This window comes from Lepidothrix coronata, unplaced genomic scaffold (genome assembly GCF_001604755.1).
Source record: "Lepidothrix coronata isolate B3197 unplaced genomic scaffold, Lepidothrix_coronata-1.0 Scaffold158, whole genome shotgun sequence".
NCBI classification, from domain to species: Eukaryota; Metazoa; Chordata; class Aves; order Passeriformes; family Pipridae; genus Lepidothrix; species Lepidothrix coronata.
The window spans coordinates 1353208-1365782 of NW_016690338.1; the positions used below are offsets into that span (position 1 = coordinate 1353208).

A 12575-nucleotide genomic window follows, 5' to 3' on the forward strand; every position below is an offset into this window, starting at 1 on the left:
TATTCACAGGTGCTGATTGGCCTGTTCACTGAGCATTTCATCTGACAGTAACTGGTGTTTATAGCACAGAGTTTGCCTTGAGTCCTGGCAGAGCAGGAGCCCAGTTTATGTAAGGCACTGATTTTGAGTAGGCCACACTTGATATTTTTGCCCCATTTTAAGGTGAGCACTTTCTCCTGAGTAGCTTTCAGCTATAAAATAGGGAACAGAATGTTTTATGTAAGCAAGGGACAGCCTCTTTTTTTCCAAACAACTTATACAACGACTTTCTAAAGGGGTAAAAATAATAATCAGACCTCGGGGCAGTTAAGTAATGGCCTGGGAGTGAGGAGTTAAAGGTGGCTATGCTGTTCCTCCTTTTTGCTTTTCTGTCACATTCATGTCTTAGCTGTTTCCCAGGAGCATCCAGGCAGGATGCCATCCTGAAGGGGATGTTAATTTTTATATGTTTGCTGGGGCCAAGCTCTCTCCATGAGCACCCATCTCAGAATCCAGGAGTGACTCTCCTCCTCTGAGGGAACACTGGGAGTCCCTCTCCATTATTAGGGACACTTGTGTTACTTCACACACAAACATCCTTAGGTGATGGCCCAAGGTGAGCTAGCCAACTTTTTTCTCCTGTAACTTAATAGCAGTGAAGTGACTCAGCACTGGAAAGACAAACACATTTTTCATAACCTCCTCTCCCAGAACACAAGTGTTTATGGTTTCCCCTCAGACATGAGGCTCGAAGTAATCCCTGTGTCCTGAATCCAGTGTGGTTTCATGGAGTACATGTGAACAGGTTAGCTAGTTATCAGAAATAATATTTTTTTAAATCTATTTTAGGCCACTGTTTGTATTTTATTCTGCTTGAAGGCCTCTGGATTAATTTTAAGGGCACCACAAGCAATTTTCTGACTTTGCTATAAATTCTGTGTCTGTGTATTAGTAAAACCTGCTGGCATTTTAAAGCAAAAGTTCCTTCCAAAATCAGAGTGCCTTTTGCTTCAAAAATTATAAAAATAGCATAATCATACTGTCATCAGCCACTAACAAAAATAAGCCCTTTAAAGTTATTTCTGCTCAATAATTAGCACAGAAGCCCTTCAAAGAATTAAAAAACATCACCAAAAAATCAGGCTTTGTCAGCAATGAACTGTGCTGGCACAATCCAGGAAGTGGAGTTGCATGGGTTATGTTATTCAGTGAATCCAATTGAACTGGGATAGTGATATAGAGATGTGGGCATCATTAACAAATTCCTTGCATGATGAAACAAGTTTAACTGGAGAAGAGCATCCAAATCCTACTTGCTCTCCCTTTCTGATCTCAGTATTGGAGTCATTAGGATAATGACTTTGGGGTTTTCTAACCAAGTTAGAAAAGAAAGATTAACATTTTCCAAAATGCCTGCTTTATTTTGAAGTCCTGGCTGGTGAGGTCTGTGCCCACAAAGTAATTCCCTTGCTTGTAAATCTCTTACCCAAAAGTCTCTCAATTTGATGGTGCCATTTCTGATTTAAAACAAACAAACAAAAAAACCCACACTTCAGTTTTTAAATAGCCTTTTCATTCCTGGCAGAAACTGGTGTTTTCTGAATTCCTAATGAGAGCCTAATGTCTCTGAAAACCAGGTCTGCTGTTACAAATATCTTCCCAAGGATAAGTAAAGCTGTTTAGGAGGCCTGTTGGAATGAAAAGCAATTCAAATGTGCCCATGGTGCACAAGGGGCAGCCCCCAAGTCAGGATCAGGGAGATCCCACCCGGTGTCCTTTGAGAAAAAGGCATTTAAATAAGTTGTACACTTTGCAAAGCTTCCTTGAGGCTTTAGTTTCCTTTTGTTTATAAAAAAATAGGTAGTATTTTCCTCTTTAACTGCAAAAGTACCATGCAAGTTTCTCACATGGTGTTTGAAGCCAAAAGGCCTCCTCTTCACATCCTGATTTTCAACCCACTGAGTTGTAGAGATAGTGAAATCTTATTGTCCCATTGGTAAAGAACACCAAGGCATGGCATCAGCAACCAGCTCCCTTTGGAGACCATCCTTGTTCCTGGTTTCTTTGGCCTTTAGATAGGGATCTTCTGCTGACGTCAGTGGGAGTTGGATGAGACCTCAAAGGCAGTTGCTGGATTGAAAATCTTGACAGGAGTGTGATTTCACCCCCTCATGATCAAAAAGTCACTGAGGTTCTTATCTGATTGTTCACTAAATAGATATATTGAAGTCAGAAGTAGAACAGGGAAATCAAGAGCCCAAAACTGGCAGAGCTGTTGCAGTTTTTGAGGAAGTCTGAACACTGGAGGGATCACTGATGTGTTCAAATGATAGAATGGTTTGGGTTGGAAGGAACTTTAAAGATCATCTCGTTCCACCCCCTGCCATGGGCAGGGACACCGTCCACTGGCCCAGGTTGCTCAGAGCCCCATCCAACCTGGCCTTGGACACTTCCAGGGATGGGGCAGCCACGGCTTCTCTGGGCAACCTGTGCCAGGGCCTCACCACCCTCCCAGGGAAGAATTTCTTCCCAATATCCAATCTGAATCTGCTTTCTGTCAGTTTGAAGCCATTCCCCTTTGTCCTGTCATTCCAGGCCCTTGGAAATAGTCTCTCTCCATCTTTCCTGTAGGACTCCCTTCAGGTCCTGGAAGGCCACAATTAGGTCACCCCAAAGCCTTCTCTTCTCCAGGCTGGACAATCCCAACTCTTTCAGCCCTTCCTCACAGCAGAGCTGCTCCATCCCTCTGATCACCCTGGTGTCCCTCCTCTGGACTCTCTCCAACAACTCCATGTCCTTGCTGTGCTGGGCCCCCAGAGGTGGAGACAGCACTGCAGGGGGGTCTCCCCAGGCAGAGGGACAGAATCCCCCCCTCTCCTGCTGCCCACGCTGCTTTGGGTGCAGCCCAGGGCACGGGGGGGTTCTGGGCTGGGCCATGTGCAGCCTCTCACCCACCAGCACCCCCAAGTCCTTCTCCCCAAGGCTGCTCTTTGCATTTAAATTAATAAATTGTAACTCAGGGCTTCCATTTCCAGTCTATTTTGTGGAGTCCACATGCGCACAGCCATGGCTGGGGGGAATATCTTGGCACCTGCCTCATGTTGGAGCTCCATCACTTCCGTATTCCAGCCCATCCTGAGGGGCAAATCATGCCCCCATCCCTGGGAAGGCAGTGAGGTGTTACCTCGGCTCAGGGTGTCTGTAACACTTGCTCTCTGTACCTGAAGTCTCTCCTGTAAAATGTGGAGCAGGGGCTGTAGTGACACTTTTACACAACAGCTCCAAGGTCACAGCCTCGCTCTGCTGCCAAGCCGCCTGCTCATCCTTTAGTTTCCAGGGCAGGAATTGTAGAGACAAGGGCAAAGATGTTGTCTTTGGAGCAGGGAGGGTGGGCAGAGACACCTGCAGGGGAAGGAGCTGCTACCAATGGCAGTGAACTGCCTGGGGGCAGCACGTAGGGAGAGCCAGTATTCCTGGAGGAGGGAGAAGCCGCAGCAGATGGCAGCTCGCTAGAAACATTAAAGCAGCTGGTACAGAAACAGGATGTGGCACCGAGGGTCGGTTCAAACTGTTCCGAGGGGAGCTCTGGCTCCACTGGGAAATGAGAAACCTGCCTTAATTTCCCTCCTCAACACCAGAAGGTCCAGGCCTGCATATCCCATTTCCCCCCAGAATAGGGACCTTGACACTACCAAATAACCTGAGGAGGGTGGTGGGAGGAGGAAGAGGAGGAAGAAGAGGAGGAGGAGGTGAGATGAGCTCTCTCTGCATCGGAAAGATCCATCTCCTGTCACACCCACTGCACTGGTAACATTACTACTGACAGGAAGTCCATTGTGTAATACACACCAACCTGTTCTCCAACTGCCCCAGTATTAGTGCATCTGGTGCTTTTTGGATGGGGACATTTCTTAGGCAGCCTGGAATTCTGTGCTGAAGAGCCTGGAGCAGCTGAACCCAGCATGGCTCACAGGGTACTGCTTTCAGCTGTGGGACAGGCATCTCAGAACATCTGTGATATTTAAAATCTACACATGTGATAAATCACTTAGTCTTAGAGAAATGGAATCCTTTAGGTTGGAAAAGGCCTCCAAGATCATCGAGTCCAACTTCTGACTGATCACCATCTTACCAACTAGACCATGGCACTGAGTGCCACTTCCCATCTTTCCTTAAACACCTCCAGGGATGGGGACAGCCCATTCCAATGCCTGACAACCCTTTACATATACAAATACATTAAGCACTTCCTTAACTTCAAATATATCCAGAGCTGGGAACCACTATTGTCCTCATTCCCAAGACAGATTGTTTTGGATATTCCTCCCCTCTCTTTCCATTGGATGATTGTCAAAAAAAGCTCTTTTATTGTCCAAAGCATAATTGTTTTGCTTAGGTACAAGGCACACTTTGTAGAAGAGTAAAGCGATTAAAAATGCACAGATATTTGCAGTATGTTTTATAAGCGCTAAACTAAAATGTGATTTTAAAGAAATTTGCATGAGCTGAAGGCACTGCCTTTGTATTTGCCATTAAAGGGCTTTTTTTTGGAGGAATACTGAATTGAGTGATGCAAGGAGATAAAGAACTAAGCTTGTGTTTTCTCATGAGATGTAGCTCTGAGATATAGTTAAGGGAAGAAAAAGGTAATCCCATTAAAATAGAATTTGTAAGATTCTGTTAAAAATCATTTCCTGAGTAAACAGTGTCTCAATTCCTTAGGTGTCTCCCCTTCTGGAAGAGAAATCTGGTGCACCAGTGTGGAAAAAAAACCCAAACCACAACTTTACAAAAAGAATGCTGTTTTTATTTTCAAATGCTGTAAAAAGCCTCATATAAATTTTTATAATGCTTCTATGTAACTTTCCCAACCACAGCTAATGAAACAGTCTAGGAAAAATAGAGCAGTTGCCATTTCGACTCTGAGGACGAGCTGCTGTGAGATCCCGTGCTGGAAGGACAAGGTACAGTGTGTTACAATGCCTGTGGGACTGAGCAAGTGAGAGCACTTCCTAAGCATTCACTGGCTAAACTGCAGCATTCCCTGCTGGCTGTGGCACAGAGGGATTGTCCCCTCTTGGGAAGGAGACGCCACATCCCTGCCCTCTGGGGAACTTCCCCCCTCCAGGGCTGTTTTCCATACTGAATCCAAGGGCTCAGGTGTTTAACAACTGACCTATAAAAAGAACACTTATGTAACTCTCCAGCAAGGCAAATTCAACAGTGCAACACTGGATTTCTGAATGCTGGCAAGTTTTCCTTTTGTAAACTCCTTCTGCACTCCAAACAAGCCTTGCTGATGTCCTGTACCTAAGGCCACTCACTCCCGCTGGTTGGAGATGGCACAAAGTGCAAAAGCGCAGCTGCAGCTCCCAATCCAAGCTTCCTCCCCAGTTCCAGGGAATTCAGATCCAGGCTCTTCACCTCCATCGATGCACTCAAGTTTTCCCTGCTGGAATAGGTTAAACTTCCCAGCAAAGCTCTGCTAACGATTTGCATACAACAATTCCACATTTTAACAAAAACAGACTCCCAGAAAATAAATTTTCACATGGTTGCAATCATCAAGCCATTTCAGGATCTTTGGTACTCCAAGAATAAGAAAAATAAATGGCACAGTGACAAACTTCACTAAAGGAAAACACACAACCATCCAAAGGAATCAGACAAAAATAACAAAGGATATGTTGTACTTCCACTTTTTTTGAAAGCCAGTGTACAATAACCTGCTGTTCTCTTTAATCCATTATAGTGTCACAGTTTCACCTTTAAAAAAACCAAACCCCTATCATCCTAAAAGCAGCAGTTAATATTGTTTAACTTGACTTACTGATTAAAATAATGCTATGTTTAAAAAAAATTATTTAAAAAAATCAACTACCACAATACAGGAGTTTATGCTAGATAGGCTGCAGGCTGTTTCCCTATGGATATAACTCCTATGTGAGCACTGATATGATTAATCATCTGCAGTTTTAAATTAGTAGTATTACCTTGAGTGTTACAAATAGAAGGGTTGAGCTTTTGCCCGAGTTTGTAAACCAGTGAGTATGTACAGACATAGTTGTTTAATAGATAGCTTTAAATTAAGTGTGTATTTATCTGCCCTTCCCCAAACCCCACAGGAAAAAAAAATAGATCACCAGTATCACTGAGCATTTGCAGTTTCCATGAAACTTGTCTTAGCAAGTCCAAGCAAAGACTTGGTTTTAGGTCATGTTAAAAGGGTCAGTGTGGGGTTTTGGAAGGTGGTGCTTGCAGGAATTCCAATTCCAGTGCACACAGTGCCCCAGGAATGAGCCTGGAAATGAAACCCAAGAAAAATTGTTTTGAATAGCAGTGTCCTTTTGGGGCCAAGTTTCATCTCGGGTGTTTTCTGCCTGAACTCCTCTGCCTTGAACTGAAGGCCTTTGAAAAGGCATTTCCTTTCCCGAGAAGCCTCAGGAGCTGTTGGGGCACTGGCAGGATGAAGTCTGGAGGGTGGATTTAAGAGAGTCATTGTTTTTGGACAGTCTTTGGTTGGCCACAGGTTGAGCTTCAGCACACTGGAGAATTTCTGAGGGACCTCGTCCCAACAGCAGTAAATGGGCATTAATTAGCACAAGGTCTGGGGAGAAAACCTGGGAGATCCATGAGCCGTGCCCACCTAAGTCCAGCACTGAGGCAAAAGTTTAGCTTAGGTATGTTCTGATATAACCCTGCGTAAACTCTGGGCCCTGAGGCACTGGCTGCTCTTCGTGGATGAGCTGGAGACTGAAGCTTTTTTGTATAAAGAACAGATATAAGATGCTTGAAGGGACACAAAACACTGGAGGAAAGACATCACTGAAGCCCTGGAGGAACCCAGCAGCTGGATCAGGGAACCCAGCTGGATCAGGAAAGGCTACCTGCACATCAGAAAGGCACTGATGCACAGAAATCTTGCTGGTAAATGGTCTCTTAGGCAGCAGATGAACCCCCCAGTGTGTTTTCAAAGCATACAAGTCCTTCAGAACAGCTGATACAGCAATAAATATTTCTCTAATGGCATTCCAACAGTCACTTTCATATTGCTGCAAAAGCCAGACTAATGGAGTCTTTCCTACTGGATGCCCAAACATCCTGTGCTTCAATCTGAGGGGGCTGCAGAGGTTTTAGGGTGCCTTTCACTGGTGTTCATCCCATAGCCACATTAGAGGGAGACACTACAAGGAGACAGAACCCACTGGAGAGTCTGAGCCTCCTGGGACACTCCACTTCCCCTAGTTGGGCAGAGGCTGCTCCAGGGCATTCTGGAAAGAAAAGGATTCCTTCTGCCTGGAACTTCTTAGGGAGAAAAAAAAAAGAGAAAGCCCCAATTTGATCACTTTTCTAGAGTACATTTTGCACAGAGAGAAAAGGCTGCTTGAATTATGAGCAGCACTAAGATGATGTGCTATACAGCAGAGGCAGGAATGCAGTCCTAGAAACTCCACCATCCCTGCAAAACTTTGTATATCAGAATGTTTCCCTTCTGTTAAACAACATCTTGCTCATTTCTATTCAGATTCCTCTATTCTCCTGGAGCTGCCAGCAGGCATCACCACCTTGAGCAGCAATACCCATCAGAAATACCACTACTGAAATCAGAAATGCCCCTACACAGACCACAGATCCCACTGCCACACACAGTGGGAAAAGGAAGGGATGATGGGCTGATAAAGTCCTAGACTGGGGGGAAAATGAGAGCAGAAGCAGGACACTGCTATTTAAAATAATTCCATGGGGTATCTGCAGACCACAAATGGAAAACCCTCGAGCAGCTGCTCAGAGAAGTTGGCAAATGTGGGCAATTTTATTTTTTTTCATACTGCATATCTAAACCCCAGCAGGTGAGCAGGCCAACAACAACGCTGCACCAAATGATATGTTTTCCCTCCTGGGTGGATTAGATGGTTTACAGTACAAACAAAGCCACAGTACAGAGAGGCAGCATTAACCGTTATCCACACATAGGCAGTGCAGGAAAAGGGATGCACGTTCCTTTTATTCCAGTACCTTTGTATAATAAAGTTAACAAAAATATTCAAATATTTAAAAAAAAAAAGAAAAAAGAAAAAAGAAAACAAAACAAAATGAAAACCAAGCCAGCTGGCACTGCCAACCAATTCCTGTAGTAGTCTCAGAAATCCTAATCCTGTAGAATTTCCACGTGAAGTCGATGCGCACCAGAGTCAATGTGTTGATAACGAACGCCAAGCAGGTCTGGTGATGCACTACCTGAGGTTTGTGGTTTCAATTCCTTCTGGGGGTTTATGTCCTGCCTCACAACTTCCCAGCTTTCATGTAGGAAGGGATGGAGCCACGTTGAGTAAGCCCTTCAAACCTCTTGTAGGTGTAATTGAGGAAAACCCAGTCTTTAGATTTGTAGTCAGGCTCCGTTGTGTTTGGCACTGGAATTCAGAGACAAAAAGCAAACACGTGGGAAAAAAACCCAAACAGTTAAAACCAGTGCTGCCCCTGAGAGGACTTTTCACAGATATAAACAGCCTTGAACTCTTACTTCCCTCCCAGCAGAAATTCCTGGAAGAAATCCTGTGTTTAATCAGGTCAGTTGCCTTTTGTCAATGGTCTGAGAAGAGCTGAGTTTTCTGAATATTCTTAGTTTTCAGCTTCCGAATATAATTCTGAAGTTGAAAAGGGGTTTTTTTTTGGTTTGTTTTGGGATTTTTTTTATTATGGCTACACTCTGCACCAGGCTCCCAGACCTTGAGAGAAACCTCTCACACACCCACAGGAGACAGGATTACAAAACCCTTAACATTTATGATGCTCTAAGCACAACAAACACATTTACACACCACAAACAAGACATATCCAAGTTCTCCCAAGAGAATATTAACTCTCCAAGGACTTCTCTGCTTAAAGCTTCAGCAAGGCTTGCACAGCCTCATTTATGTGCAGGCTGCCATCCTGCACGCTGACAGTCACTGGGCTTCTACATTTACCTCTCTGGCTTCTGCTTTTATACCCTTGTAACAATATTTCCAACTTAAAATGCCAAACACACCAATATCAAAGTTTGTATTTAGGGATCTACAAGTACAATATCACTTCCAGTGGGTCTGAAGTGCCAAAACAACACAAATGCTCTTGGCATTACTCAAATGTGGACTTAAACAGCTTTACTGAGGCACTAGAGATAGGTTGTTTTGCATTAAAAGGAGATTTTAATGCAAAGTCATCAAAGGACAAATTTCCTTACCATTACATAAAAGCCATTTCAGAAAAAGAAAACCACAAACCCAGATTTTGTATAATTCTTATGCATAATGTTTTACCAGAATCTGCATGACAGGAAACTGTACTGCTTTCTGTGCTCACTGTCTGTGCAAACTATTTTTACTAATTGATTGAACTCTTAAATTTTCTGGGTTTCTTTTATTTTCTACTCCAAAGTCCTAAGGAAGGAGAAACTCTAAGGGATCCCAGGTTTACACTTATATTTCAAAGGAAGTCTCTAGGTGGAGTCTGAGTATGAGGGTATCAGAAAAATGAATATAAACAACAAGCAAAGCTCCTGTGGAGTACTTCTGGCTTGTTAGAGATGGAAATGTGGAATTTCCAGTGACAGTCTCACCTGGCTGTAAAATATCAGACTCGGGGAATTCATCAAAATTGGAAGTATCATCAATACTTTTGATTTCTATCGGGATTGCAGCTGGTCTTTCCCTGCAAGCAGAAATAAATGCCAGCATAGTGAATAGCAGGAAAAGACACCAAGTTACAGTTTTGTTTAACTCAGGTTTTTACAGTACAACACCCTTTTAATTCAGAGCACAAAAGTTCCCCTGGGTCCGTCAAGGTGTGTCTGACTCACCTGTTTCTGGCATTCACTCATTCCCTATCTAGCACTGGGATCTTCCTGGCAGGCTTGGGGAAAACATCATTTTCCCATTAACTGGAAGAGCATTCCAGGCTTATCTGGTTCCCAGGTATCACTGCCATCACAGGCCCAGCCTACCCAGCCCAGCAGGATTTCGCTTGCATTTGGAGCCATCAGATGTGCTGCTTTCCAATCCCAGTGCTCATCCAAGCACCTTCCCACTGCAGCTTCTGCTCCTGCCACTGTCACCAGCATCTCCCATCCCAAACAGGTTGGCTCTGACACATTCCTGCTTCAGCAGCTCCACAGTTAGGGAGCCCTGGAAAGAGTTTTAAGGTGGTTTGGAAACTGCCCACGGGATATGTCCCATGAAAGCCTTCCCACTGGGACACGGCCCTGTGGGAAAGGCAAGCATTTCCAGCTGGGAACTCAGACAGTTGTGATTATTACAGTTACAATTAAATCCAGAGCAATCCTTAAATCTCAAGGCAGTTAAACTCCAATCAGATCCATGAGTGTCAGCAAGGCCTGAACACCCACCTACTGCCTGCAGCTGCCTTTCAAAATCAAAGATAAATTAGAAATAATCATCCTTGACATCATAGTACATGAAATTCTTGCTTTCATGGCTTTTATTCTCTCTCCAAAATGTGTGTGTATATATTACCTGATATGTCCCCAGTCTACTCCTTCAAAAAAGGGATGACTTTTTATTTCCTCTACTCCGTTGCTACCAATTCTGTTTTCCGAGTCAGTACAAAACCTGAAAAAGGGGAAATAAAATAAAGGGAATGTTACAATAAATGCAACCAGAAGCAACAGTATCCTGTAGCAAGAATTTCAGGAGGTTGCATCCAGGAGAGATGAAAAATAGAAGCAGAATATTGTGAGTCACAAAAGAAAAGTTACAATGCCAACAACTTCCACCTTTCTGAACTTTTGCATCCCCATCTTAGAGGTCTGTGAAAAGTTGCTGCATGTTCCAGTCCTGTAAGATTAGTTTGGAATGGAGGCTTAAATTCTTTACTCAGAGGCTGGAGTAGCCTCTGAAGCATCTCACCCAGGAGAGGGTGAGAATTCCAATGCTCACCCAGGAATTCCTTAAATCCCAGCTGTCCTTTGTATGTGCTACATTTTTTTTTATGCTGCCCTTGCAGACTCTTTGAGGGTGGCAAAAGGTGTCACAGTGAGGGAGCTCACACAAAAAGGGAGCTATGTAACATGATATGACACCCACAAACAAAAAAGTTTGGTCTTGCCCAGTGTGGAGTCCTCTGGAGACCTCTAGGAAATGGGAAACACTTGGCAACATAGGCAGGGTGTTTTGACCTCATTTTAGTAGATTATCTCCAACTAAAGATGTTGAACCCTAATTTAAATCTTTCCATGTATGGAGACTAACTAATAAATGCCAGTAGTCATTGTATGAGTAAATTCATGAGCAAGACACACTAACAAATATACTGAAATAATTAAAAACTCCCCAAGCACAGCCAGGATTGAGGAGGAAGAATTCCCCGGCAAGGAACTCAGGATGCTGACAACATGCGGGAAGGCTGAGAAGAATACTGGAGAAATAGATACTGAAAATGCAATAAAACTGTTTTACACAATGAGGATTAGCAATAATTAAATGATTTGAGCTGTTGGTATCACTGCAACTGGATTCAGGATCACTGTTTTATTAGTTATATTTTTGTGTGCTACTGCAGCATTGCTTGAATAATAAATAATAATAAATTCTAATTTTGTGAAGTACATTCCCCTTTCTGCCTGCAACAAAACTGTGGAAGTTTCTAATATTAATTTTGAAAAGAAAAAAAAAAAAGGAGGAAAAAATACCAAAGCCAAAACCCACCCACCTCCCCTCCTCTCAAAACCTATGAGGACAAGGGAGCATTTCTGCCTGACCTTGTCACTAAACCCCTCACAAAAACTTCCGTGCAAACTGATTAAAATGGATTAAAAACTGGAATTTCAGAAAAAGTGAGCAAATCCAAAGCATCCAAAAATTTCTGTTCAGTGCATTAAATGCTGGTGAGCAGTTATTTCTTAGTCTCCTCTGGGAAGAGAACAATTGTGTGTTAATCCCTTTTTTCTCCCTCTTTTTTCCTTGTCTGCTCTGTTTCTCCTGATACCATGGTCCAAATCAAGATGATTCCAGCTTATTCCTTCATGTGAAACACATAGCAAAGGGGGGGGAAAAATCCATCAAGGATGGTGACACAGAAGAAACCAACTGTCCCTCCAACGTGAAACTTCCTTCCTGCAGAACGGGAATTGAATCCCATGGAAGATGCCCCCGGCTGAGCAAGTGGGGCTTTTCTTACTGACCTTAGGATTAAATCCTTGGCTTTGTCCGAAATGGGCACCTCTGGAGGAAATACCAACGTTTCTTTCCAGTTCATGACTTTCCTGTAAGTCTCCTGTGGGGTTTCTGAGCAGAAAGGTGGATACCCTGCACAAATAAACAGGAAACTAAGGAGCTTTTCCCAGGAGAGCAAAGTGACTTGGGCCTCTGCTTTTGTCAGCAGGGCTCCCAAATCTCACAAGCCCCAAAGTTTCCTCTTTTGAACAAATTGACAAATGTTACTTTTGAACAATTTTCAAGTTCTTTAACTTACCTATTAACATTTCATACATAATCACTCCCAAAGACCACCAGTCACACAGCTTGTTGTACCCAGTCTGCATAAACACTTCTGGTGCAATATAGTCTGGGGTTCCAACAGTGGAATAGGCCTGGGAAAAA

General features: G+C 43.5%; 1 protein-coding gene across 2 annotated transcripts in view; it reads right to left on the reverse strand.

Annotated features, from left to right (window-relative positions):
- Positions 1–4764: 4764 nt before the first annotated feature.
- The window catches only part of STK38L (serine/threonine kinase 38 like), a 37735-nt gene continuing 29924 nt past the window's right edge, over positions 4765–12575 (reverse strand). For both annotated transcript variants that reach the window (XM_017829072.1, XM_017829073.1), the window contains 5 exons: positions 12448–12565; positions 12158–12281; positions 10491–10586; positions 9578–9669; positions 4765–8390 (listed from right to left, as the gene is read on the reverse strand). In XM_017829072.1, the coding sequence (XP_017684561.1) occupies positions 8263–8390; positions 9578–9669; positions 10491–10586; positions 12158–12281; positions 12448–12565 (558 nt within the window). In that variant the 3' untranslated portion in view covers positions 4765–8262. The remainder of the gene's footprint in view (positions 8391–9577; positions 9670–10490; positions 10587–12157; positions 12282–12447; positions 12566–12575) is intronic.